At 32.4% G+C, this 26,550-nt stretch overlaps 4 protein-coding genes across 13 annotated transcripts in view; 3 read left to right on the forward strand and 1 right to left on the reverse strand.

Annotated features, from left to right (window-relative positions):
- Positions 1–4,673, forward strand: part of LOC148624077 (uncharacterized) — a 40,219-nt gene extending 35,546 nt beyond the window's left edge. For all 7 annotated transcript variants that reach the window (XM_088566549.1, XM_088566548.1, XM_088566550.1 and 4 more), the window contains 2 exons: positions 1,317–1,450; positions 1,735–4,673. In XM_088566549.1, coding sequence (XP_088422675.1) covers positions 1,317–1,450; positions 1,735–1,763 — 163 coding nt within the window. In that variant the 3' untranslated portion in view covers positions 1,764–4,673. The remainder of the gene's footprint in view (positions 1–1,316; positions 1,451–1,734) is intronic.
- LOC148624062 (transmembrane protein 196-like) overlaps positions 1–26,550 on the forward strand; it is a 321,118-nt gene that overhangs the window by 268,399 nt on the left and 26,169 nt on the right. The gene's annotated exons all lie outside the window — the stretch shown is intronic.
- LOC148624078 (kelch-like protein 26) lies at positions 8,130–16,688 on the reverse strand. Of its 3 annotated transcripts, none has more exons than XM_088566541.1 (4): positions 16,553–16,688; positions 13,739–13,889; positions 11,965–12,049; positions 8,130–10,021 (listed from the first exon to the last, which is right to left on the reverse strand). In XM_088566541.1, the coding sequence occupies exons 2-4, from the start codon at positions 13,862–13,864 to the stop codon at positions 8,298–8,300; spliced, it is 1,935 nt and encodes a 644-aa protein (XP_088422667.1). In that variant the 5' UTR covers positions 13,865–13,889; positions 16,553–16,688; the 3' UTR covers positions 8,130–8,297. The 3 variants fall into 3 exon arrangements, with proteins under 3 accessions (XP_088422667.1, XP_088422668.1, XP_088422669.1); XM_088566542.1 differs by lacking the exon at positions 16,553–16,688 and adding an exon at positions 16,392–16,542; XM_088566543.1 differs by lacking the exon at positions 16,553–16,688 and adding an exon at positions 15,561–15,579.
- Positions 17,257–26,399, forward strand: LOC148624079 (uncharacterized). 2 transcript variants are annotated; one of them, XM_088566556.1, is made up of 3 exons: positions 17,257–17,371; positions 19,937–19,968; positions 25,958–26,399. In XM_088566556.1, exons 1-3 carry the CDS (start codon positions 17,356–17,358, stop codon positions 26,198–26,200), a joined length of 291 nt encoding a protein of 96 aa, XP_088422682.1. In that variant the 5' UTR covers positions 17,257–17,355; the 3' UTR covers positions 26,201–26,399. The 2 variants fall into 2 exon arrangements, with proteins under 2 accessions (XP_088422682.1, XP_088422681.1); XM_088566555.1 differs by having other exon boundaries at positions 17,270–19,067.

Below are 26,550 nucleotides of genomic sequence, written 5' to 3' on the forward strand. Positions count from 1 at the left end.
TTTTTTAGTAAAATGTACATCATCAAAGAGGGAAGCTCTCTGTTTTTTAACCTCTGGGATATGGGACTTGAAAATCCTAGAAAAAACAGCACTGAATATTGTGTGCTTTAGTGCAATTGTACATGTAACTTCTCAACCTTGTACATATATGACTTTATTGTAGAAAATAAACTCAAGGTTTTACTTTCCCTTGCAAATATTCTCAAACTTAACTTGATAGGAAATGAAAATTATGGACCACTTAATGACTCATAATACTTTATTCTTCATATTAATGATTTCACATTTTATATTTTAATAATAAAAATGTTTTTAAAGTTATAATAGGAAAATTTCTTAGAAAACTACATATGATATGAAAATGAAGTATAATACTGCGTTTCAAACACTTTATTGCATAATTTGATTTTTTGATATGAAAATGAAGTATAATATTGTATTTCAAACACTGTACTTCATGATTTGATTTTTATCATAATGTATAAAGTGTGTGTTTTTGTCAATTTTCTGGTTTAATTTAAGGAATGAAAAATGTCTTAACAATATGATTTATACTGATATACATTCTGTTGATTTAACTGTGCTGTCTTCCATCAAATTCTTTTGCATGCAGCTGACTAGTATAGTAGCATATTGTAGGACCATTTATATGTATATATTTTTATGTCCTGTCTGAAAAGTTTGGGGTATATAGTTACACTTCAGTCTGTTTTCCATCTGTCTCAGGTTTCTGTATAATAGAAACCAACAGATTCTAATTGATCTTGAACACTTCAACACAATAATAAAAACACACTTACGATATATTTGGCGTTTACCTTTTAAGCATTTATTTTTCCCTCTTTTGAACTTAAACACTATGCAATGTTGGGTATCTTTGTCTATGTTCACCATATCAAGTCTGAGTAATTTGTTCAACAGATCCAAAATTGAGATATTTTTGTCTTTTTCAGTTCGTAATTTAAAATAAAAAATATCAGCATAAAATTTTTTTTTTTTTTTTTAACAAAAGTCATTATTTATATTAATGAAGAATGTTATACTGATAAATGGTTGGTTAACAGTGTACTTTGTTTAGCTTTGATACATAATAATTTTTAGATATGGTGTCAGCAATATTTGGCTTGAAACTCTTCATCACAGTGATATTTACATTTTGCTTTTTTGTTAAACAACAATGCCAAAAACTGTGAATTATGTTGGAAAAAAAGTTTAATTTATTTATGTGCTTAGTACATTGCATGTAGCTTCAAATCTATGTTTGCTTGTTCTCTATTTTGTTTTTACACATTTTAAAGTTTATTGTTTACTTGCAGAAAAAATTCTGTCAGTGCACCAGCAGAACCATTATCTAATGGGCCAACAAATTCAGCATTAGAAAACTTAAAAACTGAGATATTAAGTGAAGTTCGACAAGAATTACAGCAAATGAAAATAGATATTATTAGAGGTATTAAGTAATATTTGAAATATTGTAGTCAAAGTAAAAGTAGAAAAAATTCACCGACTTACACTGTACAGTGGGTAATTTTTCATGGATGATGAATTTCATGATTATATCCATAATTCAAATGCTTTTGGTTCATAAAGATTTGCATATTTGGGGGAAAAACTTAGTTTATTTTGACAAATCTGTGAATCTTTTCGGGAAGAAAGAAAATATCACATTCTTCTACACGATGTTTAATTGTACAAACTGTATGATTTATAAGGCTAAATTTATTGTGTTTACAGCAATTAAAGAAGAGTTGTCACACAGATGAAATTTATAGTAGATTTTTTCAAGGGATCAAAATATGTGATGGTGCTTAACAGTGCTGCTGGAGTATCCAGGATTATGCTGTGTAATATTGTCTATATGCAATAGACCTGCTTAGAACCTCATCTCTGTGATTAAAGCTCAAATAGTATGTGATGTTAACCGGGAGGATGATTTTCTAAGGTGGTCTCCACTTAATTTACACTTGTACAGAGAGAAATCTGACATGTACCATATTGATCAGTTGTTTATGTTTAAAGGGGAGATGAAATGATATCTTAGTTTTGTTTGAATGATTCATACATTTCACATGTGGAAGGTATTTTGTCAGTCAATGAATTGTCGTCACTCTTTTTCCAACATAGTTGTAATTTTTAAAGCAGGTTTGTACCTGTAATCATAAAAAAAATGATTTACTTAGAGTGGCTAAATGCTTTCTCAGAGTGCCATGTATGTGTTCCGAAACAGCTTTCATCATACCTTGCTCACATTTTGAATAATAGTATTATAGTGAACATTAAGATATATATAATTATATAAATGTAATTGTTACTTATGATTTTCAAATGTACATTGTCATTCGACTTCTATTTTGTTCTGTTCACATTTTTAAGAGATTTTTTTTTCTTTTTTGGGAAAGAAAGTTCTTGACTTAACAAGTTAACTTTTTTGCATTTTTAGAGATTTCAAAGTAAAAATTTAGAATACAAATTTGATCAGTCTGGAGTCTTTATTGATTGACCAATCTTCATTAAAACATGTTCAGCTTTAGTAGTCGAAATATAATATCAAGTTTAACATAAAACTAAGGGACGATTTTACAATGAACAACAGAAAAATTGAATTTGGCAAAATAGGAAGTAAATATATATCTGTACTGAAAAAGGAATTGTAACTGTAAAATCCAGATTTGAATACATTGCTAAATAGTTTTGGGGAAAAAAATCATCCCTGAGATTCTCTCTTTTGTGTATTTCTCATGATCTAACTTTGTGTAAAGTGAACTACATGTAAATAAAGTCATACTGTAAGATGTATTGTACATAACACCAATGGACATTAGTGCTAAATCTACACCAACTTCCAGCTTTATTTTGTATTTTAATAGTAGATCTTATTATATCATATAGCATAATCAATTAAATCACCTTGGTCATCAATTACGTTGATATTTGCTGCATTTACATGTGTGTAGTAATATACTGATTTAGTCTTGCTTAACAAGGTTTTAAAATAATTTACAAATATTACATGTAGTTGTTTTGAAGTTAATTTACTCTCAAGTGTCACATAACTTTCTAACAGAACCTTCACAAAAATGTGATGTAATAATGATTTTTAGAAGCTATAGCTGTGGCTTTGGCCATCTAGCTTCAGACTTACAGTATGGTTACATTCAGAAAGAATGTAAAGGTTGTGATTTTTCTGAATACTGTTTTGTACTCAATGTTTGTGTAGTTCATTTAAATGTTTTCTGGTCCTGGAATTTTGGTTCGTGTTTAAGCAGTTTTGGGTCTTCAAGTTCTTTCATACTGATCTTTACCTGTTACTTTTCATTTTTATCTTTAATTGGTTATTGGCCTTTCATCATTGGTAACATTATCAGTTAAGGAAGTTATGTTCTTGTTGTTAATCAAATAATTTAACACATGAAGAAGAAACAGTCAAGTATGACCTGATAGTCATTTAGAGTTATTTTGTATTTTTTTCTTTTATAATCAGTTTTTAAGATCCTTATAAGATTCATCAAAAACCAAATTTAATAACTGGTTTTTTTTTTTTTGTAGCTTTTCTGTTTGTCTCTATAGTCCTCTAGTTATTATTTGCCAGATTGTGATGTCGACTTTTCACATTTATCACACACTAAGAAACTGTACATGTAGTTTCCAAGAAATTTGAAGCTCAGTGTTCATATTCATTATTTTATCGAATTGTGTTGCTGTATGAATCAGTAAGGCCAAGCCTTTCATTTTTGGTTTTGTTGTAGATTTTTGTTTTCTGTTTAAAAATAAACCAAAGGTTTATAGACCAAATATGTTAGTACTAAAGATGTTGGTGCAGCAATGCTTTTATTTGTTCTCATAATGTTGAATTTCTATTACATGTACAACCTTTTTAGTTTAGATTCACTCAGTTACAAGCATCAGTCTTATGTTACAAATTTTACTGGAGCGATTTTCTTCAATTTCATGTTTTCAGAAATGATCTCCTATTTTTGATATTTAATGAAGAATGATTAATTTTCATGGAAATTGTATAATATTCATTCCCGCCTTTACAAGCCAGTATTTTATGTTAAGTGCCTGTGGGTCTTCTACCTTATTTTTTGTTTCTACTTACAGTATGGTGCCATACATGAGTCTTTTTTTTTCACATTACTTTCTATTCAAATTACATTGTTTCTCAAAATTATTGTGAAGCAATTTAATCCCAGATTTTAATGAAAAATTATCTAAAGGTAAACCAATACCTCAAATTTATTTGGATTTGATATGTTTATTTCATAAGTTAATCACCTACAAAAAATATTGTAACTATGTAAATATATTTTTTTTAATTATAATCATTGATATTTTATAACTGCTAATGAAAAAATATACTCCATGTAAAACGAGCAAATTCAAAATATTTTTCTTAGGTAAAAAGTCATGAAAGTTGGCAGGATAAGCCCCAAACCTACACGTTTCTTTTGAGAAAAATTTTGCATAGAAAGCATTTTTGAAAGTGGACTTATTATGATACCGTACTCCATAATATCTTATTGAGTATCAAGTTGTCATAACATGTTTGGAAGATTTTCATATACTATAAGCAGTATGTAAGAATGAATAGGATCTCTTGTGTCATTTACAACTATACAGTTGAACATATAGTGTACATTATTTATCATCAACAAATAAAATAAGCTTTTATATACTGGATTCCATTTCAATATGCCGACAACTTTCATGTACCTTAAAGTTTTAATTATTGACGAAGAAATCCCTTAATTCTGTTCACTCTACAACTTGTTACTATAAAACATGCAGCTTGGTTATTTCAATTCTATTTTAATGCTATGTTCTATCACTCACTTATTTTAATGCTATGTTCTATCACTCATTTTAATGCTATGTTCTATCCCACTGTTATTTTAATGTTATGTCCTATCCCTTGGAAGCATTCTCCCTTAAGTGTGCTAGGTCCATCTGACACAGGTGAACCTCAAGGCAAGTTTGTTGTCACAATGTTTATCAATCAAACAAGAATGACAATTTTTTGACATAAATGTCACTTCCAGTACCTCTGAACCCTTGTTAGCACTTTTTGGAGTAGTCAATATGGTTATTCATCATTACATAATACCATATTTTTGATATTAGAAACATTTGAGAAAGTTAAAGGACTGATTTTTTTTCCAGTGTTGGTAGGGGGGGATTTTTATTAAGTAAAATGATTTTACATGTGGGATTAAGAGAAGAAAATGACATAAAACTTGGATTGAGGAAAATTAGCTACAAAACCTTATAGACCAGATCTCAAATCTGACAACTGCATTGCATGGTATTTTGTAATGTTGATGTTTCTCCAACAAGTCGGGAGAATAATCAGCAAAATGGGTCAGATGGAAATTGTTCGATTGCTGTAGAGTTGAGGCTATAAAGAGCCTTAATCACTCACCTGGCTTGATAAGAACATTCTATCTATAGTAAAAGCAGCCATTCATTTTTGGATAAAATTCCTAACACTCATACAAGTAGAACTACCAGATCAATTTTCACTGAAATCTGTCCAGTAGTTCCTGAAAGCAACTAGACATTGCCCCTAGTTAACACTCCACCCCCACAGCACTATTTTTTGTTGATGACAACACAAGGACAGACAGAAAATGAGAATATGACAGCAAATTACTTAAAAAAATACATTCCTGACAATATGTGCATCCCAGTATAGTAATTTAACATCCCATTAAGTGACATACAATTCCAGCAAGTAATTGAGAAGGTGTTGTTGGACAACACACAAGACCAAGTTATGCTGAAAAAAAGCTTTGTCAAACAGGTCATTTTTGTAGTTTTTTGCCCTAACATAAATCCTGATAATATGCACATCCCAATATGGTAATTTAACACCTTATTAAGTTTAAAAACAATCCTGCAATTTGTTAAAGCAGAGTTGCAGACAACCCAGAGACCTAGTTTTGCTATAAAAAAGAGTTCCGAGTCACCATTTCTACATTTTTTTGTCCGAAAATAAATTCCTGACAGCATGCACATTGCCCTGTAATTATTACATGCAACAGTTTCACAACAATGCAGCATGCTGCCAAGAAAATAAATTGGACAAAGAGAAAGACAGTCAGGGTAAAACCCATGGAATTGTTCCCTTTTCGGCTTAGTAAAATTAGGAGTGAACTAAGGCGAAATGGGAACTTGAGTAAACATTTATTCTCAAAAGTGCTGCAAGGTTTTCCTCCTACCTCCAGCCAGAAATGAAATAAGGTTTTCTTACTACCTCCAAAATCACATGAAATTCTGCATAGTATAGGATTTGGCACAGAAAAATGTTTGATAGACTGGGCAATAAATACCTACATCTGCTAGACACTGATTTGGAAATAAATTAAGAAAAATGAGTTTCATTTATAAGCATATAGATCTTAGATCATCATTACAACTCTCTAGTTTGAAACAATATCAATATGGCATTGTCAAGATAATGTGATATATATGAAAAACAACCTTTTAGATTTTAAGTAGCATTCTTGGTTAGAATCATATTACATCCAAAAAAAAAGGCTACACATTTTTATTTTTGGTATTAAGTTGTTTTGTGGATCTGTACAATAACGTACTATAATCATTCATTCAAACCTGTCGGTTCTAAGGAGATAATTCAAATAAATCCAAGTTACTATAGTATTTCATTGTCATTTAATAGTTATCTCCCTTAATTTTGGATATATGATTTGTATCTCCTAAGAACAAAGGTTATGTGAAAAGCTGCGTGTTAATTTCTGTTAACTAATAAAATTTTAAACAAAATATCAAAAATAAAAATAAGACAACTTTCCAACCATATATTGTATTTTTCATGATTCTTAGCTGGAGTGCTATTTAACAACAGGCTCTTGATGAGCCAGAATCGCTCACCAGACAAACCATGCCCTACTTACTAAGTATGTAAAGGTATCGTGCTTTGTTACCACGTTTGACAAAAAATTGATGAAAAAGAGCATATATCGATAAATACTGTAAGTTAAAAAGAGTACCAAAGGCACTGTGATGTGTCTGAAATGCATTCAAAGTGTTTTTAGAAGTGCTGGAAAAAATTTAAGCAAGGGTCCCCCTGTGCCCAGTTATTTCACCAGGTCTGAAAGAACATTAGTCCAGTATACATTGCTGAAAAAGAACATCAAACATTTTCATCATCACAATTCTTATCTGGAGACCATGCTTACTATACACATGTAAGCCAATTATGGTTGAAATCAAAGCAAGTATAACAGGAGGCTCCAAGGAGCCTGAATTGCTCACCTGATAAAATTTTCCCTTTTAAGGGCAATACATTTAACAAGGAGTTGTCCAACAATTTTGACTAAAGAAAACTGACAGGATTGATCATAAGGATCATTTCAGCAATTGGAAGTTTCTTTTTATCAATCATTGTTTTCAAGATATTGGCTGAAAACTACCGGTAAAACAAGAGGCTCCCAATAGCCTGAATCAGTCACCTGGTTAAATTTTTGACTTCATGAAGACTTTGGTAGAACTTATCATAAGGATCATTTCATCAACTGAAAGTTTCATTCTATCTATTACAGTATTCAAGATACTGGCTGAAAACTGCTAAAAACTATTTTTTGCCTTTCAAGAACAATAACTCTTACATGGAGTCATCTGACATCTTTGATCCTTGGGGACTTTTGTAGGCTTTATAATAAGAATCATTTCAGTAGTTGAAAGTCTCATTCTATCTATCATAGTTTTCAAGATATTAGCTGGAAAACAGTAAAAAAATAAAACTTTCAATTTTCTCCTCTCAAGGGCAATAACTCTTACATGGAGTCGTCTAACAATTTTGATCCCTTGGAGACTTTTGTAGGCGTTATTATAAGGATCATTTCAGCAATTGTAAGATATTAGCTAAATCTAAAGGTTTTGGAGATATATGCACAAAACTATTGTCTGACCCCAGTGTTCTATTTATAATAACGCCAGCCATGTTTTTTAACCAATCAAAAATCCAAACAATCATTTTGTTTAAGATATTCTGCTTTGAAAACCAACAAATTTAAAACAAAAAACAAAAAAATAACAGGAGCTTCTTTATGTGAAAAAAAAGGAGGACAGCAGTATACCATAAGATGTGGATTGAAAAGAAAAGTGTATAAAAAATAATAAAAAACTGTATAAATTTAGTCACTAAAGACACAGAAACTTACATATTTTTAAGATATGCATAGAAAATTTGAAGCAACTTACAACAGTGAGCATGTAATAGAAAATTACAAAATGTTTTCATTTCTATTTTCTTCAGCAAATTTGTATCAAATGATTCACATTATTGAGCATTCTGATCTTGAACTTCTCTCATCATCATACGGATCATCCCAATCATCCGAGTCTTCATAATTGTAATGATCGTCATCATCAGAACATTCACTGTCAGATACTGGGTCACTGATGGGACCCCATTTAGGCTTGTACAAGCAGTGTGGGCAGTCTGGGTGGCAAGTCAGTAATTTTGCTGGTACAGTAACAAAGTTAGTTGTACAGTTGTACAAGACCGAATCACCTATAGGCAAGGACTCAATCTCTGTCCAAATCTTTGAATTGCATTCATATTTGAAGCATTTCCTGGTTGTCTCACCACCAATCACAAACAACTGGTCATTCCGGAAGGAATATATAGCAGTCTTTGATAACTCTATTGGTGGAACTGATATTCTTGGAAAGCAATACCACAAATTCTCCTTTGGACAGAATTTTCTTAAAATTCTTTTTTTCAGGTCAAGTTGAATAACTTGGCTATCATTGATCATTATTTTGGTGTAAGAGACAGTTGAGCTGCATGATTTAGCTCTGTTTGGTGTCGACAAATGTTTCTCTTTCAGATCATAATACTTTATGGAGTAGGTCTTCTCATTAAACAATTCACAAACTAATGCAACTCTATTTTCATCTAAAGCACTACCATAGAAAATATCCTTCCATGAACAATTAAATAATTCTATGCAACCTAAATTTACAGACCAAAGATCACGATCTACTTTTATCAAGTAACAAGAAGCATTAACAATATCTGCCTTTCTACCAATACCCAACAGGTATATATCAGAGCCACACACAATCAAGTCATGCAAATCAAAACCTTGTATATGTTCATCAACCCGCAGCTTGATAAGATTCCACTGATGCATAACATTCATATCAAATGTGCATAACTTAAAAAGTTCTCTGGTTCCATATAAGTCAGTGGTTGGCTGAGTTCCTATGACATACAATGTTGAATTGTTCATTTTCACAATTGGTTTACTGCATTCAATTCTAGGTGTATTCCAGAGTTTAGACCAATGCCCTTCTTTAAGATCATAAACAAAGAGCCATTGAGAATTAAATGCATATCTTTCATCTCTATCTTTTTGTCTATGTGAACCACCTCCAACAAGTATTACCTCCCTTTCATTATTATTGCCAGATTCTATTTCTAGTTTTTTCTTCTTTCTGATTTCAACTAATTCTTTAACTTCATTCAGTGGGATAAGATCTTTTAGGTCGTCATCCTTTATCAATCGGTCCAAATCATTATTACTAATATCTCTATAGTTTATAGACTGAAACAATTTCATACCATATCTTTTCCTGGAATCAAAGTCATGCTTTAACCATCTTATTATGAAATCCAGAAATGTTATTTGAGACACATAGCGTAATGTTTCATCAGTTAATAAGGATAAAACAGAATCTTCATTCAGTGACAATATATCTTTATCTTTCATAATCTCAGGTAAATGACCTTTTAAGTAACTCATGGCTGTTCTGCTAACCCCAAGATCATACAGGGATGAAATGAGACAAATTTTAACACAGGATTTTTGGTCCAGTGGGTATGACAGGAGAAAATTGTCACACAGTCTTTTTACTTCTAAGCACTGCAGGTAATCTGCTACTTCTAAAATGTCTTCAATGTTGTCCATTGAAATTTCACATTTACCAACATACAAATACTGGATAACTGTTTCCACAGCATATCTCTTGCCAACAAGTATGGTAACTGTGCCTGCCAAAAAGAAAGAAACAGAAAATGTAGTTTCTCAATAAGATTATGAGATAATTAAGTTAAGTTTTTTTAAAACACATAATCTGTCAAAATTTTTAATACATAATGTAAAACAAAAGAAATAAGGAAGGCAACTTATTACAATGCTGATAAACATAAATAATATGTTGCAACCTGCAAAAAAAATATACAGTTATGAACAGAATCACACTCTATAATAATAATAACAGTTATTGTCATATATGGCTTTCTGAAAATTTCAATGTTAAAGGAGAACCTCCAATATTGAGTTCTTGACCTTTGATGACATAAAAGCAAGAATGATACTATCATGTCCATGTCTGGACCACTGCCACCTTCATATATTAGAAAGCACACGAATACCTTAGTTTCAATAAGCATAAAAACTAAGCAAGTGTGAGTTACAGATTACTTGAAGTATGCACTTATGACAGATTACAATCTAGTTTAAATCACTGAATGGAACAAGCAGTTTGTCTTATTTTAATAGAACTGGACAGCATAATCTGCTGATGAAATAGCTATAGTCTACAGGTTAAAATTTATTTAAATAATGGTCAAATTTGTCCATAATATGAGGTGCACATCTTCAATATGTATTACAGTATATGCAACAAATAACAGTCCGTTTCAGACAGGTTCATAGATGAATCATCATTATCTACTTGCAGAATACATGTAGACTGAACTCCATTTGCATAAGTTTTCTTTCACAGGGATGATTTTACGAGGTCATCAAACAAAGCGGAAATTGGTAAAATCGGAAGTAAATGTATAGTAAAAAAAAATAAAGAATCGTAACAGTAAAATCTGGATTTCAATTAGCAGAATTCCACTAAAAAGCACAAAAAAATAATCCCTGCTTTAATAAAACTGCCATAACATATAAACTAACAAGAAAATATAGCCCATGATAACTCATCTGAAATGCCTTACATGAATATCATATTCAAACCTACAATTACACTACTTTTGATCAATGAATGTACCGGTATACATTCAAACATCTTAGTAGAGAATGATCACTGCATTATCATATAATTTAAGTTTTTTTTTCATTTAATGAAAGATCAGAAAGGTTCTTCAACCCAAAACATTTTAGTCTGAGCATGCCCTGACACAAAGTAGGGTATTAATGGAGCATTAAGTGTAATGCCACCATGTCATGGTGAAAAAAGGGATGATGTATATGAAGCAATATTATTATTACTGTTTCCTTGTAAGTTACAATGTAATATGATTCTACTTAAATGTTTAAATGCTGCAAGTAGGAATTTTCATTCAATCAGCTTACACATGCATTGTAGGTTTAGTTAAAACAACAAAATTATATTCTAGGTATTTTTTTATAAGACCATAATATCAATGTTTGTCATATGTGGCATAACAATATTTTAACTCTGGGTATTCTTTGACACATTTTATTTTCCAGTGTATTTAAAATACTGATATAAGGTAAAATTAGAGAAATACATAGTTGCAATTTTTTTTAATTCTTTTAGATAAAAAATATGTCTTGTTTCCTGCTACCCAATCCATCCTAGTTTTTTTGTGCCTACCCTAATCATTACAGTGTTTCCCTATTAACTCAATGTAAAATGTTTTTGAAAAATAAAATAATTTCCCTACCTTCTTACCCTTTTTTTCCTGGTAGCAGGAAACAAGACTATTTCTTATGGCCTTAACACATTTATCTGTGTCGGGAGCTTAAATCACAATCCCAAATCTGAGCTGTAATAAACTAGCTTGAATGTATGTTGTGTCTATACTTGCCCATTGTGGTCATATCAAACTGCACCCTTTGAAGCATTCTCTTTTATACTGATAAGGGGTTGAGAATTAGTTACAATATCATGAAATTGTAGTAAGCATACAAAGTTGTATACATGATAAGGCTTAAAGACATGAATGCACATTCATACCTGAAGTTTTTTCTACAAGACCACTGTGGTACATGGACTCGAAATATGGACATGAAACAATTACACACCAATGAGCCTTTATCACCTGAAAAACCATGAAATCAAACATGTAAACTATGTGTTACATGTAACATACAAATATTCACAAACATTAAATAAGCTAGTTTTCAGCAATGGATACAAGACATCTGATTTATCGGTAGTCAATTATGGTTTACCAGGGATAAAGCTTAACGGTCGACCAATTGCCCATAATTTCACTTGGGCGACTTCTCATCACTTTCCAGATTGCAGTGATTTTCCAACCATCATTTTATGTCAGAATTTCGGCCCCATTCCCAATGAGAAATATGCTCCAATTTTCCCAAATGTTAACAGCAAAATTCCTTAATAACTTTTGTTAGAAAGATATATCGTCGCAATTGTTTCGTTGCGGTTTCATATTTTTCTTGTTCACAAATCTCTTAAACTGGTCACTGCCAGCATTAACATAATAGGAAACCAGTTTATATAAATATTTGTGGTGTTTCAACAATTATCTATATTATAAGAATTGGCAAAGAGGGAAAGGATCAACTTAGTGGTGTAGACCTTGAGAGACTAGTTGATATGTTCAGAGACAAGCACGAGAGAAAACTTGAAATTTAAATAATAAATATGTTCTGAATTCGAATTTAACTTGAATTAATGGCCTTTAATACATCCTTCCAAGTCGGGGTTTTGAGTCCACATTCACTCCCTGTTATGTGTATGTAGCCATTTTGTAAGTTATATCGAAGAATTTCTATTACGAGTGATTTGATTGGATTTCGAATCCGGATTAAATTTAGGTAACTCACTAGATGGAGCTGGACGATACCCGTCATTTATGAATGAGTGATGTCAGGGGTTTGAGGGAGTGACGGTGGACTAAAAACCCCGCCCTGGGAGGATGCCTTTAATATTGAATATAGGGATTTTTAATATTTCCCAATTCCTTAATTTTACATGTTTTTTTCCCTAATTGCATGGGCCCCGGGCCCTTCCCCTAAACAGAAGGAAAATCACTGGATTGCCAGGTGGCAACTGCAATATTTTTAAAATTAAGTTTGTTCTATCGCTAGAAGTACTTGATGGTTATATATAAAAACATCGCTGGTTTTATTTTAAATGGAAGTCACATCAGGCTTTCAAGTGACTTTTTGTAAAAAATAAGGGCTATTTTTAGGGCTAAAGTCTTTAAAAAATAAGGGCTAAATTTAGGATTTTTTAGGGTTTTTAACACAAAAATAAGGGATGACATTCTTTTTCAATTATAATACTAAAAGAAAAACAAGTTACTTACCACTGGCCAAAGACAACAATATAAAAGCTATTTACCAACCCAGAAGATCATGTCAGTGGCCATCAACAGCTGTATTCAGCAACTGCTAATGACCACCAAAATGTCTTCTGAGGTGTTTTGATCATGTTATTCATTTTCTGAAAGTATACTAAGCTAGATTCCATTAATACAAACAATATAAAGGGAAATTACTATTTAAAAATTTCAAAATTCAAAAAATAAGGAATTTCTCAACAAAAATAGGGCTTTTTAAGGATTCTTCTGCTTTCATTAGGGCAAAGAAAATAACTAAATCACCCCAAAAATTGACATCGCCCTCTTTAACCCCCCCAGGCAATGTTCTAGTCCGATTTTGTCTTATGTTGCTTCAACTTCATCACCATTGGACAGGTCTGTCCAATCTGATGAACATCCAATATTTGCAGTGCATTGCTGTCGTTCAGGACCAACCTTTCCATCTGTACAGATAGTTAAATCACACAATTCTGGATGCTCTTCTCTTTGTTTGTTTAGGGTTTCTGCAAGCTTAGTAGTATGAATGACAGAGCTTCCCATCTCCCTCTGGTAGAAATTCATCTTTATTCTTTCTGTTGTAAAATACCTGAAAAGGACAAAAAAGAATATATTGTATATTAACTGGTAGAACTACTGGAGATCATATTTACATGAACACAGTGCCTTGGCCTTTAACATTTGCTTGAAGTTTTTAAGATTGGATATACATGTAATTAAGATAGTCTTGTTCAAAAGTTGTTCAAAGGAAATGGTGGGCACTATTGAGCTTCATTGCTTGTGTTGTAATGTTGAAATTTCTTTGATTCTTAAATTTAATTTGAAGACTGTCACCATGTATGATAAAACAGAAATACTGGTCTGCTACTACTACTTCTTTTTAATGTGAATCTGACAAGTTGAATAGCATGTCTAAAGAGTTGTTGCAGGAACTTAAGCGAGAAGACCAGGGTGCTAACAATACATTCGTAACTGGAAATAGTTTGTCAGTGAAACTGTTGAATGATTTTATTTTAATTTGATGTATATCTAGAGGCTCTAAAGAGCCTGAATCATTCATGGAAGCACAACTGTTAGATTTTTTACAAGTACATTTACTTCCGTAATTCAAGCATACTAAACCAAGTTAATCATTCATAGAGATCCTTTCATGTGACATTCCTGCCCAGTTTCCCAACCCTTGGTAAAATGCAAATAGACAAACAATGATTTATTTCAGAGATGCATTGAGGTCAACAACCCAATGAAGTTTCAAATGTTTGCACCAAGGGGTTCTGAGAAAGGATCTTTGAAAATTTTCCAGTTAGCTTAAATAGGTTCTGGTGGCAATCTTTATTAAGTGGAGGCTCTGTCATCTTGATTTATTAAGTTGACTAAAAGTAATTATTTGAAGAACTAGATGTTCTTTTGTACATCAAAATTCATTCACATCAAGTTTTATAGAAATCAGTCCACAACTGTTCTCAAAAGTTGAGCAGATTTGGTAATGACAAAAAATTATCATATAAGCTAGGTCCAGATGAGCTAATAAAATTGTTAAAATATATTTATTTACAGGTTACATCTTGCAGATTAAGCTAACACTCATCATTATTGCTATACACAAATCACCTTCAGGCCAAAAAATAAACCTTACTAAAAAAATTGGGTTGGTAGCCTTCAAGACGTCTCACTAAAGTAGAACCCAATAAAAAGTGATATTTCCTTTTTTTTCATTGATCTTCCAATATTTGGGCAAATCTTTTGAGTTTTGCTACTCTATGAGAGTAGAGTTAAATCTAAAGCATGGTGCAGCACCATGCCCTTTTTTTCAGGATGCCATGCTCCTTTCCCCAACAAAAAAAACATTGCGAAAATGTGTTACAATTTTAGCCCTCTCGAAACTACGAAACTTCACCGTTATTTTTGTTATTTACCTTTGACACAAAACCCGATTTTGTCAAGATTACCTTAAAACTCTGAAATCAACCCCCTAATTAGCGTTTCAATTTCATTTCTTTAATTAAGAGTCATTAAACTGACAGAAGTTAATTGCTGTCTAAACAGGTAAGGGTACGTTTTGTGACAGGTAAATAGTCTCTGAGGACCAATCAGCTGATTAGGGTTTGACAATTAGAAAACGAATCCTGATTGGATCTACCATTGTTTTATAAACATCCAATCATTTTCTAAAGATTAAATTATGCTCCACAATTAATTTGACAATACTGTCATTTTAACAAAATTTTAAAATTATCATTGTTTATACAAAATGAGTTACCTCCTCTGCAGTCTTCATATTTGCTGTAATATCTACAATGCAGTATTTTCCCCTAAAATTTTGTTTGCAATAGTTAAAAGAAATGCTATTCCTTTCAAATAGTGATGATTTTGGAAATTCTTTATCAACATTCTTGAATATTTCTTACATTTCCTAATATACTGCACCTCTTGGTATGTATTTAATGAAAAGTGAAAGTTGCCCAAGTTTCCCTGTATTTGTACGTCTGTGAGAGACTCGCAAGACCGTATATACTCTACTTTGGCCTTATTTATGCCCCAAATATCTTGCTGAACTGCAAAACTTCCATGTTCACAACATAAATACTAAGTCCCCTTCAACTGACATAAACATGTGGTCAATATATAAATTTTCATGTAGTAGAAATGAATTAGAATGTAAGTAAGTTTTCTCATTTTTTTTTATTTAAAAAAAACTTAGAAATTTCAAATAGGTTTAGAGGAATCCAACACAAATAAGGGAGCATACAAACTTCTATCTATTATAGTGCATGCACATGTTCAACTGAAAAAAGGCCCTCAAATACCATAGTGATTGTCTCAATTCATACATTACTACAGTAAAACCCAGGCAGTTTGCAAAATATGTAATGAAAATGTTGATTCACACATTGTCCCATGTAAAAAAACCCATCAGGATTTTCCGAAGTTGGCAGGTATGTGACTTTTTCAAATGAAGTTTTAATTCAAATTAAAAAGTTTTAATTCAGATGTCTTTGATTTTTTAAATTGTATAACAATTTAACAAATCAATGTGCCCTGAAAATCAATTATCGTGACAAAAAGTGCCCTTCGTAAAAACAACAATTACCATGCTCTTTTCTAATCCTAGATTTAACACTTGAGAGTGATGCCGGGCGACTCAGTCTGAACTTTAGCAAACTACTTCATGAAATTTACGTCCTCATAGAAAATTATATATACCACTATCATATATTAATAATGGTTTAATTAAGCGAATGTTAAGCATACCGATTGGACGATTATTATTTATTTTAAATTATGAGGCCCTGCCATTGAGGATCACTATCTGTTCGATGACATCCATGTAAAAATCTCGTGCAAATTGTTCCCGCCGTTTGTTTATTTCCGGTTGGATCATTTCTTCAGTGAAGTGTTCAATTGAACTTATTTGTTCTATTCATAGAGCCGAATTTAAAATTTGATATATACCAGGTGACTGGTCTATGGACTGTTCAATACTTGTAAATTATCTGAATGGGTTGTTTGAGAGGTGTATGGATTGGGTAATGATGAGCTGACCCTGATGATGCAAAGAAAGAATGTTTAGCTTACTTTTTTATTTGAAAAATAATATAAATTATGAGTGTTTGCAGGCCACTACTCTTATTTATCACATATGGCGTTGAAACATCAAACAGTACCATAAGAAGCTTTACTTGTCGCTCCTTTTGAAAGTGAAGCATTATTGATAAGACTCAAGCCACTATAGATGGTATAACACAGCTATTTATCTTTCATGTATATTACGCACGTATATATTTCATCACTTGAGAGAGTAATCTTTATGTCCATGGGCTATGGTGAGAATGTCGTCATGAAACTCTCCTATGGAAATTGCAAAAAAAAAATTATATTGAAATTAACCCAACATTTTTTTTAAACTTGGGCCGATACCCCCTCTATTCCTAAAATATTGCCACGGGAATTCTGGGAGAAGATGAACCCTTTTAATTGCCAAACAACATTTCAGGGGCGAGTCCGTGTTTCAGAATAGGGGCGTTTAGAGAACTAAAGACTGGGCGAAGCGAGGCATGAAAATTGGAGATGGTAGAATTTTGTCAACAATATCAAGATTTCAAACTAAAATATGTGTTTCCCACTCTTAAGGGGGTCTGCCCCTATGATTCCGCGCCTCTCCATGGCGGGACGTCCACTCCGCACATCGCTAAAGACCAGAGAGGGATATACAACAACTTACGGGATCATCGATCCTGCATCAGAAATAGTGGACCCCGGACCTCCAACTATCGCTTATTTAAACCCCTGCAGATATAGGTGCAGCGCCTTTGATTCACGCTTTGATTAAGCAATAATACATCAATATTGACCGGCTTAATACTATCCTCATTAACGTAAGGATGTCGTGGTGTACGGTACTGTTACAATAGATTATTAAACGATTTTTTCTCAAGAAAATCACGTTTCCGTCGCATATTTTCTGTCGGATATTGGAATTGTCCTGTCTTTACAATCAAATCTCTGCTGGATTTGTTTTATGATCGCTTTAGTTAATTAAACTTGTTTGTCAAATGGTTTCTAATTGTTAATCGATGTTACAACTATAACCTTAATTCTTTTAACAATAGGACCAAATTCTAGATGCACTTAAAACATCCGAGGTTACGACCTTCCATTAAATCTGAATATATTGTTTAGAGGACAAATTATATACATGTACTGCATGATCTGTTAAAAGTCATGTGTCTGCTTCTAAGACGTATAAAAAGTGTTCTAAACACAACATCTCTGTTTACCAGTTGTTGAGATTTTTTTTTACCAAAAATAATAAATAGACTTTGCACCTCTCGATATCAGGTTCATTTTGGCAAATTATATTAACATGGTGCACAGCCAAATGTGCTACATATGATAATCAAATGGTTCTCATCCTACGGTTAAATGATAATTTACAAATGATAATATATAATTTTCAAAGTATTTTGACTTTGAAACTTATGATAGTAATGCAATAACCACATGTAACCTGAAACATATGATTAGCATATTCAGTGGCCAAATGCTCAATTCATATGATAATTATACGTTGGAAACTGTATGATTCTCATGTATGGCCTTTTTTGGCTTAATTCTCAACCTTTAATAATTTTACTGAAAAAAACAGGTTTATGGCCATTAAAATAAACGCGTACTTTTAATAATGTATGTTTTTCTTTCAAACATGTATGTTACAAATACAGTTGAGAACCCCAACACCTCCTTGTTGATCATCTTGCGATTTACTGCCAGTCCAACTGGTATATATTGACATTTTTTTAAAATAAAAAAAACCTGGTAATATCTTGTCGTGATTACGGAATAGGATAGGCCTCGTGTCATTACAGACTATTTTATTGGTTTCTGTGCGTCATTTATTCGCTAAAAACAGGTACAAATTCTTTCTGATACATTACCTTCATCGATTCATTTCAAAATCGATATGAATTGTTCAAATGTGAAGTCATCGCAATCGATTCCTGATTAGCATCTAATACCACCCAGAATTTGTGCATTGAGTAAACTTAATGGATAATTGTTAGAAACAAGACCGGGAACTAAAACACCTCTTGAAAGCAAATATACAAAACTATCATAGGGTTGGAATGAATAAAGGAAGACATAATTCATTCTATATTAATTTAAAATATGAAAATACAATCTTCTAAAAATGTGACAATATAAACAAGGAAAATGTCAAAAACAGAGAGATTATTCAAAGGAATACTATTCTGGACTATGTTTATAGGTAAGCTTGATATGTAAATTTCGGTTTGGACGGCTAAGGTGGGACTAAAATTTATCTTAGAAGAACTGATTAATGCTTAAAAAATTGGAATACGGAGCTTTCGACGATTGTCCAATTTTCAAAAAGGCCTGCATAAAAAAGAAAATAAGAGATGCCATAAGCCATCAGAAGTATTTCCTAAACACGTACATCCCAATGTATATATTAAAACATTTAAAGATGTCTAGCTCTTATAGAAAAAAACTTCGTGTTGATTAACCATCATCTGGAATGTTATCATAAACACGAAAGACTAACAATATTTTGATTAATGCATGATCATATTAATAACATTTTTCATCTGTGTTCAAAGGTCATTTCAAATTTTACAGGTTACAATTCTTTCACGCTTAAAGGTACGTCTACATTTTGGAAAAAAAGTTCAATACAAGCTCATATGTATGTAGCGTCTTAGTCCATTGCAAATATCTGTACAAATCAAATATTTCGTAAAATATAGTAACTTCTGTCCTCGATTGTAATTCTATGTTTCGATCTCACAAAGAAATTCGGTAGAACAGACATGGGTGAACGGTAGTAAATCATGAAAATGATGACAACAATGATTCATCACTTTATAGCAATGTCGAAGAAATATGTGTAAATGTGTGTAACTGTCAGTTGTCATAAAAACGTATCTCCCATATGGAGTTCATTTTCCATATATTGGCGTTCCAAGAGCTTAATGACCTCAGTTAAAGAAACATGATCTTTTTTATAACTTCTCCCTTGATTCTTCTACATGACGAACCTATTCCATGAGTTTAAGGTTTCATGTCAAATGGACATGTATACACAATTATACTAAAACATATAGTTTTATCTTTCAGCGACTGATAGCAAGTCAAACTCAACAAAATCGGTAAGTCATACTACCGTTGTTATGTGGTTATACATACCGCAATGTACAGGTCTTAAAAAATGTGCATAATTATACTTGCACTTCTTCACTGCAACATATTGAAAACCTTCATTCTACCCTATATATACAACACTGCCACATAAACTTAGTAAAGTAAAATTGTCATACAATGTACTTAATTAAACGAACCATTGAAAAATCTGGTTCTCAATTCATTTCTTGTAATGGTGGGCTTAGTACATTAATTGGACATACATTATTTTATGATCAGTGCTTTGAATAATTTTATTGACCATATTTTTATTCGATTTAGTAATACTATAAACAGATAGGATTTTGGTATTCCGATGGGACTAGTTGTGCTCCTCTCATAGCCGATTTGTTTCTCTGCTATTATGAATCACAGTTCACGGCTAAACTCTTTAAAGATCCTTCAAAACATGATCTGTTGTACAAATTCAATAATACTTTTAGATATCGTGATGATATTTTGGCCGTAAATAGTCCTCCGAAAACTATGTTCAAGATATTTTCCCAAAATAACTTTTGACCAAGTCTAACAATAAGAGTACATGTACCCGTATACCCTTTCTTGATTCAGATTTTACACTAAGAAAATGGCACCTTCGGACTTCAATTTATGACAAAAGATGTTGGTTAATTTACCATTCCTGGATTGCGATATAATTACTGAAGAACTCCACCCCCATGATACTGGCCCGTTTCGCTCGTATTTGTAGTATTCAAAGATTTTAATGAGCACCAAAAATGTCGATATCACAAACTTCTAACAACATTTTAAAGTTTTTTTTTCACCTTTACAAGACTTTGATACATACTGAATATTATAGGCTAAAAACCACTAATTCCACTTCCCATAGGCTTCTATGCTAATTTCACAATATTCAATGGCTTCTCTGGACTTTACCTTAACTTTAACCTGCAGATGACTATATATCAGCATGATTCTACATATGTCAGCTCACAATCCTCAGAATGGCATGTGGGGTTAGCAGACTTGCAGTGCAGTACTGGTCACCGGAAGTGAAGGGTCTATAAATAGCATGGGAAATCCCAGTGTTTTCACAAGATAGGGGTATATTTAAAAATCATTATGGAGATTAGGCTTCACATCACAAGAAGCAAAATGCACCTATAAAATGTACAGAAATGTTTTTCCTTTCAGAAACTGTTTAAATTTTTAAAATAAGATGAGAACTTTTTTCACAGCACTATGAGGAACAGGGGTAATTTCTGCGTAGGACTATTTTTGCGTACGTTCCAAATGCTCATTGGTTGAATTGGTGGTCTGTAACCTAAAGGGTCACTTTTTGTCTTAGAAAAAATAAATAACTATACAGGTATCTTCCTACACACATACTGAATGCATTTGCAAAGTTTCAGTGAAATGTGACAAGCACTTTTTTAAATATTTGATTTTTAAATATAGGGTAACCAAGTTGTGCGAGCAAAAAAGTGAAAATATTCTACCATACTGAAATGCATTAAATATTTGCAAAGAACTTTTTCTGACTTTTCAAATAAAAAATATCAATCACAACTTGTTTTTTAACAATATTAATGAAGAAATAGTTTTAAAAGTAATCATTTTCTGAGAAATTGGTCTATTTTTTAAAATTTATTTCTGACATGCCTCCCCCTTTTTCTTGATCACATGTCAAAAATCCTAAATCTTTAAATTTTCACAAAAGGTGATATATTTGGCTTTAAATTTGTAAATACAGTGTTTTCACATTAAAACATGACCAGTAAAGGGCACCTAAAGCAAAAAAAGTGCTCAATAATGGATTTTCCATGTTGCCATAGGGGAATGCTTATATGGCCTTAACCGCAGTAATGAAAGTGAGTTTTTCCTCATTTCTAACCTAATTTTTGCTCAAATCTACACAAAACTTGATTTCAAGTGCTTATTACTACCATATTTAGGTAAATATAGCCCTCAAAGTTTAATATTTGATATTTTTACTAAATTTTCTACACTTTTTACAAGATAGGACATCAAAATCAGCCAAAAAGACCAATTTTCCATAATTTGGACCTATAACTTAAAAAAATGCATATTTTGAAGGATTTTTGTAGTGTATTCCTCTCATGGCAAAGTTAACAAGATCTTCAAGTAGTTTAAAGCTATTTCAAGAAACTTTTCATTTTGCCATGGCTTCATCTTAAGGCTAAAAACCACTAATTCCACTTCCCATAGGCTTCTATGCTAATTTCACAATATTCAATGGCTTCTCTGGACTTTACCTTAACTTTAACCTGCAGATGACTATATATCAGCATGATTCTACATATGTCAGCTCACAATCCTCAGAATGGCATGTGGGGTTAGCAGACTTGCAGTGCAGTACTGGTCACCGGAAGTGAAGGGTCTATAAATAGCATGGGAAATCCCAGTGTTTTCACAAGATAGGGGTATATTTAAAAATCATTATGGAGATTAGGCTTCACATCACAAGAAGCAAAATGCACCTATAAAATGTACAGAAATGTTTTTCCTTTCAGAAACTGTTTAAATTTTTAAAATAAGATGAGAACTTTTTTCACAGCACTATGAGGAACAGGGGTAATTTCTGCGTAGGACTATTTTTGCGTACGTTCCAAATGCTCATTGGTTGAATTGGTGGTCTGTAACCTAACTATATGTATGTCAAAATCTGTATTGCATACTTATCAACCCTCGAACTGAGTCACCCGGTGGGTCATTGTAACGACCCCCGAAATACAACACAGCACACCTGTCTATTCGGGATTACTTGGTTCTGAATTCCAATTTGTATATCATATATTTTAACCATACTTCAAGTATGGTCTGTAAAGGGGTGTGATATAGGGTATGCGATATAAGGTAGACGATATAGGGTTTAAACAAACTCTTAGAATACATATGCAAACATGTTATATTTTAATCTAAATATATGATATAAGTATATACCATATATTTAGATATAAATATAATTTTTTTGCATATGCATTATAAGTGTCTATTTAAACCCTACAGCGTTTACCCTAAAACAAAGAAAATAAAATAACCAAAAATAATACGTACAAAGCAACAAAAGTAAAAGAGCAGCTCGGACTTCACTATAAACTGGGAGCATGTACCATGTGCATCGGTAGGGTAAGCATACTGTTTTTATAGAAACACCCACCGAACTGCCCATAAAAAGTCAAGTCCGGGGTAGACAAAAGAGGAAGGAAAAACTATGTCACGTTGAACAAATCGGTTCTCATCGGGCAGATGGATACACGGCGTAACGATCCACGAGTTCATGATGACCATAAAACATCTGTAGTGATAACTTCAATCTTGTAACAACATAACCCTGTGCCAGAAGCCTAATTGTAAGAAGTCTAGCGCGGTTCCAAAAGTCTGCGTAATTACGGTAAGCTCTAACATAACGTACGAGTTATGATATGAAAACTATATACGCAAGTGCTGAAGGAATGTTGCCACAGATGAAAGGAAAGTTGACAGTACAGAATGAAAAGTCCTCGCGTTTGTCGTATAGTTTGGTCAGTAGTTTTCCTTGACCATCGATCTTTAAGTGTGGGCCAAGATATGAGGCTGACTTCACAGTATCTGTAGTATCTTTTATCTCATGTATTAAATCGCCGAAACTAGGATTGTTTAACAATAATACGTCATCTACAAATGTACATATACTAGAACATGAGATCAAAGGATCTGGCTAACGATATTCCTTCATTTGGATTAGATCAGCTATAAAGTCAGTCTTATAAGAGTAAAGGAATAGGTCTGCGAGTAGAGGAGCACAGTTTGTTCCCATTGGAATGCCGATATCATTTTTTTTTTCTTTATTTGATGTATGCTGAGGCATTCCGCGGAGAGAATTGGGTGTATTATTTAGTGAATGTTATGGTGTGTTTTGTTTTAGTTCATTTTTTACTTTAAATTAAAGTGGAATGGTTAAATGTATATAAAATCAGTCCATCGCATATTTACATCGTTACAAAATTTTGATACAAAGTGTCTATGTTTTGCACCGTTACAAGTAAATCGTAGATTTCATGCGCCTGTCCAGAGTCTGTGTCGTTATATTACATTTTTATTTGATTTTGAAGATTTGTCATCGTTCTGTTACCGTGGTTTTTATTGCATTTTTGTCGGGGCCTTTCAGAGTTTACTCATTTGTTGTAAAACTTTCGGTGATTTCTGAAAGAATTTACTCTTTTGTACTAATAAGATAGTATTAATAGGTTATACGTTGGTATGAAACTTCACAAAATCGGGTCTCTACAAAAAGTAATTCATCAAAATAGGATTTATTAGCAAACTGTGCACTAAGTCCATTTCAATAAATCTCTCATACAGTTTAGTAAATATGTTTGAAAGTTATCATAATTAATGGAAAAAATATACAAAAGAAAATCATTCTATATACAAGTTGTCAACAGACAATTTTTTAATTCAAGTAGCAATTTTGCATTACTCAGGTTTTCTCTTCAATAAGATAAGGACAGCCCATTACACAAAAAGATCCGCATCTAGCAAGAAGTGAAACATAATTATTATATCCCGTTTGTCTCTAATGGTACCATATTGAAATTTAGTCAATAAAATTTATACACGAAAATGTAACTATGCAATTCAGTTTGGAGGCGAATAAGAAGTCCAACGCCGTTCCCTGGCCGATGCATGCCGAAGATCGGAGAAAAAATGACAACTGGCTGGCTCGGGGTCAGAATAATGTGTCCGATTGTGGCGATAGGCTTACCGTCGTGCGGGTTGTTGCCTCAATGAGCTATCACATTAAAATCCGGCTAAAATATCAGACTAGTACAAAGCAGGGTCTATTCGATTAATCAAACGTTTTTGTCATGAAATGCATGAAGCATATGTCATATTACGTTAAACCACAATAAATTTACATATATATATATATAATTATCTTGTTGTTATAGGTAACATGATCAAGGAGGCAAAATGTTGTTAGAAAATTCGTATTTTTTCTTCTGAGAAGACATTTGACTTAAAACAATCGAATACTTAAAAAATGAGTGATCTCAGTACTAGAAATCTCGAGTGATGTGTTCATTCTTTAACTATATACATGCTATATGGCGCTGGTTGTAATTTACGTGTATATTCAATATTGAAAAATGGAGTAAATGGATGGTATCGTTGAAGAGGATATTATTTCCAAAAGAATCTTGCTTCCATCAATATTTCATGCCTTTAAAGAAATTCTATACCGACTTCGGACTATGTTCTTTAACAAATGAATCATCCAGTGGTGTAAACACGCAGTTCGAATTGATTTTAAGTCATTTTTCTTGACTGCGGTCAATATCGTCGTCATACTAAACAATGTAGATTTTCGAAAACTCACCACCCTTTCAATCCTTAATTATAACATTATGGTTCTGTATTATTCATGTCCTTATACGGTCCCTTGGTCATTTATGAATAGGAATGAAACTGAAGGGAAAATTGGTGGTGAAAAAAAGTCACAATCACGAAGTATCGATCTGTGGCACAATAGCACACAACATGTAAAAACGTTTTTAATGTCACAAAACTCCGATTTTACTAATTCCGGATGTAATATGAGACATAAACATGTAAATTTTAGCATGGTTAGAATTAAGAATGTACCGCTATAGTTTTCATGCTATCGTTTACGATCTTCCAATTGGGATATAGAATAATGACACGGAGAGCATAGGTCTGAACTGTCCACAAACACTAGTGGTTTCGGATAGATGTCCATAGAAGAGTTGCATTTACTAAGTTCGTTTCCAAAACTTTTTGATCCTCTTCATTATTTAAATTAGTTGTTTCGTTAGTGAGCTTTTGATACAGAAAAAATTCTATATCATTAATTGGAACAAAATAAAATAGTGGGGTAATATTTACTTTGTACTGCCATATCATATGAGCTGCCTGGTTTTTACATGGACAATCTCTTAAATAGTCAACTGCATAGTTTCATTTCTGTTCCAGGGTAAAGATGACAAAAAATTTGTTATGACAGAGGATATGATAAAAGGACTATCAGCAGGTTTTGGATTCTTCCTCGCCCTTATATTCCTCATTTGTTTAGTGTGGTACTGTTGTTGCACGGACAGTAGTGACAATAGCAAATCAGATACTCGGGCTTTTACCAACAATAATGATTCGAGATCCCAAACCCGACATTGTCCAGACAGGGACGACAAACGACAAGGGCGAAGACTGTTCGCTTAAATAAATACAAAAAAAATGATTAAACGTGTTGCAATGTGCTTGCCTACGAAGAAAGCAATCAGATGCATAAACCCTTATTCCAAAAATCCTTGTTTCTATATATACAATCAAAAATTTATGTTTGCTTGTTTCAGAATATAAATATGCACCAATTTGTAAAATAACACATTGTTTTTTGTATTAAATAAATCTTAAAATCTTTTTTTATCTCTTGTTGTACCCCTAGAAAGTTGGAAGGAGGTTATAGAGGAATCATTTCGCCCATCCGTTCATGTACAGCGAAACTCTTCTTGAATCGTTCTATGCAGTTTTATGAAAGAAACACAAAGGTTTTGCGAATATGTAGAAGC

Source organism: Perna viridis, chromosome 2 (genome assembly GCF_037379345.1).
Source record: "Perna viridis isolate PV_CMFRI_1.1 ecotype Kerala chromosome 2, ASM3737934v1, whole genome shotgun sequence".
NCBI classification, from domain to species: domain Eukaryota; kingdom Metazoa; phylum Mollusca; class Bivalvia; order Mytilida; family Mytilidae; genus Perna; species Perna viridis.

Excerpts from the sequence above, each read along its gene's own strand:
- LOC148624078 (XM_088566541.1), bottom strand. The coding sequence starts at position 13,864 with ATGAATTTCTACCAGAGGGAGATGGGAAGCTCTGTCATTCATACTACT. Across the intron at positions 12,050-13,738 it reads CTATCTGTACAGATGGAAAG|GTGATAAAGGCTCATTGGTG; the intron begins GTTGGTCCTGAA and ends ATGGTTTTTCAG. Across the intron at positions 10,022-11,964 it reads TCTTGTAGAAAAAACTTCAG|GCACAGTTACCATACTTGTT; the intron begins GTATGAATGTGC and ends TCTTTTTGGCAG.
- LOC148624079 (XM_088566555.1), top strand. The coding sequence starts at position 19,013 with ATGTCAAAAACAGAGAGATTATTCAAAGGAATACTATTCTGGACTATG. Across the intron at positions 19,068-19,936 it reads ATTCTGGACTATGTTTATAG|CGACTGATAGCAAGTCAAAC; the intron begins GTAAGCTTGATA and ends TTTATCTTTCAG. Across the intron at positions 19,969-25,957 it reads AGTCAAACTCAACAAAATCG|GGTAAAGATGACAAAAAATT; the intron begins GTAAGTCATACT and ends TTTCTGTTCCAG.